Raw genomic sequence first — 5,386 nt, forward strand, 5'->3', positions numbered from 1 at the left:
TTACACATTTTAATCTACATACAGACTACCTTAAATTTTTGTCACTCAGTTCCTCTGCTGACGCACAAATATAACATTTATTTAAACAACTGTTTCGCCTTCGCGATAAGAATTACCTAGAATTTAGTCGTGTTTACATACACATACATACATATATTTATCAACAATAACCAACAGTAGTTTTCACATCCAATTCTCCAGCCAAAATAGTGCAAAATTTAATTTTTGCCATCAGTTTGCAATTTAAAGCCGCAGAATCAACGTGCAGTACGAGGACATTTAAGTAAAATTCGCAGAACATCAAAAACAAAAACAAAACTCTTAGAGCAAGAAAATGAAATTGTTTTGTTCATTTGCGTTTATTGCATTATTCGCCGTTGTTGCTGCTAATTCTACACTAAGTCATGACCTCATATTGGGTACGCGTATACCAGGCGATCAACATTTGATACGCAAAGTCGCCTTTGCTAAATCGGCTATAATGCAAAAGAAAAGGGGTGACTTTATCTACGAACAGAAGGTGTGTTAATTAAAAAGACGTGTTTTGTTGCAGAGTGTTGTGAAACTAATTTTTTTTTGTTTTTATTTCACCTTCGGCTTTATTTTAGGGTGTACCACGTACGGCTAAAATTACTTATGTGATGGTTAAGGATCAATATATAAATGGCAATGGTGGCTATGCGACCCTGACTAATGGTGGTCCTGGCTTTGATCATGTGGAGCTACATTTCACTAGCAAATGGTGGCGTGGCTATAATTTCGTTATTGACGTTTATGGCATTTAAATTAAATTTCTTTTTTAACTTTTTAACGCTTGTGCTTGGGTAAACTAAACAAACAGTTGTTAAAACAAATTTCATATTCGTGAGTGGATTCAAATGTTAATTGTTTAGTTTGTTTTCTATGCATTACGTATGTATAGGCTCGGAGTAAATTAGTTTTGAAGAAAAGTATTATTCTTGAATAAAAATACTTAGTAAGGGATGTGTTGTGTGTGTTTCTTTAAGAAAATGCATTAGAAAAGCATGAATTAGTGGAGGTGATCAAAATAGTCGCCCGTAACTAAAAAAAAAAAACGATCAAAAGAGAGTTAATTTGTTCTAAAAGTTAATATAAAATAACTGTTATTATAAATAATTGCTAAACAAGGTGACATAGCTGGCGTTTAAAAAATTTTGGCTTATCATTTGACAAAAAACTCGTTTTTACTTTCGATCGATTCATAAAATACTTTGTCATTTGTTTCTGCCTTTTGGAAAGTAAGGCCAGTTATTCATGTTTAGTTCTGCCATCTCCTTCTGAAGTTGGTCCTTCCATTGCGTTCATCACCACTTCTGACTTCGTTGTCCATATTTGAGATGTATTATATATATATTAGAGCGGGTCAATTTGTATAGGAGACTTTTTCGACTATGCGCGTATAGCACAGAAGGATTCTCAACTTAGCGATATTCCTTAGTGTCGTAAAGAATGGCTTAAATTTTGTATAAAAATTTGCACTCATATTTGTCTTAAAACTTTAGTCAGTTGTCGCAACATTGAAAATTTACACATTTTCTATGAAACCTACTTTCGCAATTTGGCAAACTCCAAAATGATTTTAGACCCATGGTTTCTTCGAAAAAATTGCTTTGAATTGCACGCCGAATACTCCTATGCTATAGGCGCATAGTAAAAAAAAACAATAATTTATAAATAAAAAGTTGACCCGTCCTAAAGTATATATATTAAAAAAATACAGAAACGTTTCTGTCGAGTACAGTTCTAAGTAGAACCGGGAATTTAGGTTGGTTTCGATTCTAAAAAAAGATAACAATAATAGGCACTATAAAAATAAGCTAAACAAAAGTATTAAAATATTTTTAAGAAACTTTAACTTTTTTATATTTTTATTATAAAGTTAACTTAAGAAAATAAATAAATATATTATGGGTATTCACGGAAACACGTAAATGCCTCGTATCCGCGTAAACCTCGATTTTCCATACAAAATCAAGTATATTTACGAGGTTTAAAGAGTTGAACAATGCAAACACTACTTTAGATGAATTGTATATCCCCATTCCTTAGTTGATATTTGTGTGACAAAAATGTTATAAAAATAAAATACATGAAATTTAATTTAGTATGCATTTTCCACGTTAAGGTTTCAATTAAAACAAAGTAATGTTGGCGCTGCTTTTTTAACTTATTCAAATCGCAGCTGACGTGGTTTTAAAAGCGTCAGAAATGAGGATGAAAATTGAATAAATTCATAATAAATAAAAAAAAATAAATTAAATTCAAAGAAACAATAAAATAAAATAAAAAAACTTTTTAAAAGCCTGGTGTATGTATTAAAAAGTTATTTATTTTCCACTTTTTAGTCTTGTCTGTAAAAAATTTTGCAATAAGTAGATATTAAAATAATTCAACTATATTCTGATACGTAAGTATTCTAATTTAGCAAATATATTTTTTTATTTATGTTGTCCATAGTGTCATGTCATCTTTGGTGCCGAATCTTTTGAAGTGTTTTTTTTTAGCTCTTTGCATTTATTTTGGAAACTAGTTTGGGTTCTCCCGCAACCCGTTTTTGGGTCTGGTTTTCCGTTCTTTTGGAATCGAGTTTCGGTTCGTCTCGAACCGTGTCTCGGGAGTTTCGGAATGTAGTTTCAGCTCCATTAGACTCGGCTCTCTGGTTCGTATTCCTTGATTTTGTGCTTTACTATAGGTTGGTTGCCTTGACAAGCAAGCCTTGGTGTTAATTTTAACGATGTCAATATCATATACGTTCGGCAGCAACACAAAAGATATTATAACCTCAAGCATTGGATTATAGTAGAAGTTGAGATGCCTGACATCTAACGGCTGAAGATATGTGCTCAACGTTATTTTCATCATTGGTTCTATATCATCATAAGTCTTAAAACGATATTAAAAATTTTCATAAATATAAAAATAAAGATAATCTAAAGAATTGAGACTGAGATTGAGATTTGCATTAAGCCTAAGATAATTTTTTTAAATTATCATAAGTAAGCTTAGCAGTTTAATGTAAAAAAGCTGAATAACAATAAAGCTCCTGAAAGGAAAAATAAAGCCAAACTTTATAAGAAAGTATTCTGCAAACTTCTTCCTCTCTGGATTTTTTTCTATAAGGTTTTACTTTTTCCTTGTGTGGGGATCACACTCAGTTTTTTATATCATGATATACTTTTCCTTATGTACCCCTCGCCTTTGAACTGATATTTTTTTATGAAGCTTTCACTATCAAAGCTTTTTACTGTACAGATTTGAAGTATTTTAATACTTCTCATGAATTTTTCAGGCGCGACTACTAGCACCAAGCGCCTAAATGTACACTATGCGCTGCTGCAAGTACATTAAAATTTGCTTTATGAAATTTATGAAGTTTTTGCATATACCCCACTCAATTCCCATATAACAAAAGACAAACTCTAGCATGAAAAAACGCTTACAATTAAACATGTTAAAAATTTGCTTGCCCAACATAAAAAGTAATTAATTTTGTTTTCTGTCAGCGTACCACAAACAAGCTCCTTCGGCCAGAGCGTCGCTGGAAATTTCAAAATATTTTGATTTATTTCAAGTAAATTTAAGGTCTTTGTTGCAAGCTAAGGTCACTTAAATCGTAATTAAGAGATTTCAATGGTTGTAGTGGCATTACAGTAAAGCGAAATAAATTATGGCGCCTATGCGCGGCATTTATCAACATTTGTACAAGCAAGCACTTGTGATTGCCAAAGAGGCAGTGAATATTGGTAAAGCAAACAGATTAATTTGCATACAAAAAATTGCAGCCAAAAATACAAACCAGGGTGGGTTTAAAGTCTACTCATATACAAAAAAAAAAATATTACATGACCGAAACCCAGACCAGAAGCGTAAATGTAATTCGCTATAATTCAGATGTGTCCACCTATGCACATTAGACCGTACCAGAAAAAAAGGTCGGCGTACACATTCAAAGTATTTTGGCAAGGCGACTTGAATACCGATTGGTCACTGACATGGTAAAACCCCCAACAAATATGACAGCTGTGGCTTTTTGAGTGTGAGGGGTGCTCTCTACCGCCTCCCTCGGCCAGAAGGACCTTGCCGTGGAGCATGTACTATCTATCCGAGAGTATATCACAAGTGATCAACAGCGCAAGAGTACCTTTCCTAGCCAATTCGTCAGCCACACAGTTCCCTGCTATGCCACTATGACCCGGATGAGCGTAATACATAAGTATTCTGACGCGACTGAGTGATAGAGCAGACATTCCTTAACCAAACTAGAGCCCACCTGCAACGCACTAAAGGCTCTGAAGACCGCTTGGCTATCAGAATAAATGCTCACCTCCCTGACTGTCATCGCATACCTGAGCAGTGACTCCACCGCCTCCTATATGGCAGCCACTTTCGCCTGAAATACACTGCAGCAGTCCGTAAGCCTGAACTTAATTCTGATGTAAACCTCTGGACGCCAGGCTCAAACCACCCTTGGGCGAAGGTAGGCTGAGAAGAAGCTGCTAGGCGCCATTTCGGTGACCATCCGTGAATAGCAACCGGGATATCCGTGCGATCAGGCATGAAATCGAAGGCCCGTAGAACTTCAGAGAGAACTATTCGCGCCGCGGCAGTTTTGCCTGCCGCTTTGACATACACTGCGTTCAGCATTACGGTAAGTGCCAGAGTGCGAGTTATCCGCAGTACCCCACTAACGCAGCTCGTTTTACGTCCTCCAGCTGCTTAACTAGTATAGCCTTTACAAGTGAGTTACACCAAACTAGGGCGCCATAAAACCTACTAAACTTGGCTACGGTCTCGTAGAGCCAATAGACAACTTTGGGTGAAATATTCCATCTCTTTCCAATAGCCACTAATCCCTTCCCTGTCCTTTTTCGATGTTTGGCCTCCACGCCAACTTCTTGTCAAGGATCAAGCCCAAGTACTTGACCTTGTCAGACAGTTGTAAGCTCTGACCTTCAACTGAGGGAACAGCGTCAGGAAATTTATATTTTCTAGTGAATAAGACCAGTTCTGCCTTACCGGAGTTGACGGCGAGGCCACTTTTGGCCATATTAAGATACTGGTTGGTCAGTTCATAAAGCGTGTCCAACATCGTTTTCTTAGACAATTACCCGACAGCTCCTCTAGTAGATCGTTCAGCAGTACGGCCCAGAGTAAGGGTGAGAGGATACCTCCCTGCGGGATGCCCCTATTCACCGTGCGATGCAAGCAAACATTGCCCTGTATGGCCATGACTGTTCTATCACGCAGCAAGTTTTGGATAAGCTGAATGACACCGACATCAACCACAAGCTTATACAACGACTTAACGATTATCTCCGGCAGGACATTATTAACCCATTCCTGCCTAATGGGTATTTAAATACCC

At 36.4% G+C, this 5,386-nt stretch overlaps 1 protein-coding gene across 1 annotated transcript; it reads left to right on the forward strand.

The window, feature by feature from the left end:
• Positions 1-239: 239 nt before the first annotated feature.
• LOC108382416 (probable salivary secreted peptide) lies at positions 240-973 on the forward strand. The gene is made up of 2 exons (XM_017638789.1): positions 240-520; positions 609-973. The coding sequence occupies exons 1-2, from the start codon at positions 335-337 to the stop codon at positions 783-785; spliced, it is 363 nt and encodes a 120-aa protein (XP_017494278.1). The 5' UTR covers positions 240-334; the 3' UTR covers positions 786-973.
• Positions 974-5,386: the final 4,413 nt, after the last annotated feature.

Source organism: Rhagoletis zephyria, unplaced genomic scaffold (assembly GCF_001687245.7).
Source record: "Rhagoletis zephyria isolate East Lansing unplaced genomic scaffold, Rhagoletis_zephyria_1.1 Rzeph_scaffold_26851, whole genome shotgun sequence".
NCBI lineage: Eukaryota > Metazoa > Arthropoda > Insecta > Diptera > Tephritidae > Rhagoletis > Rhagoletis zephyria.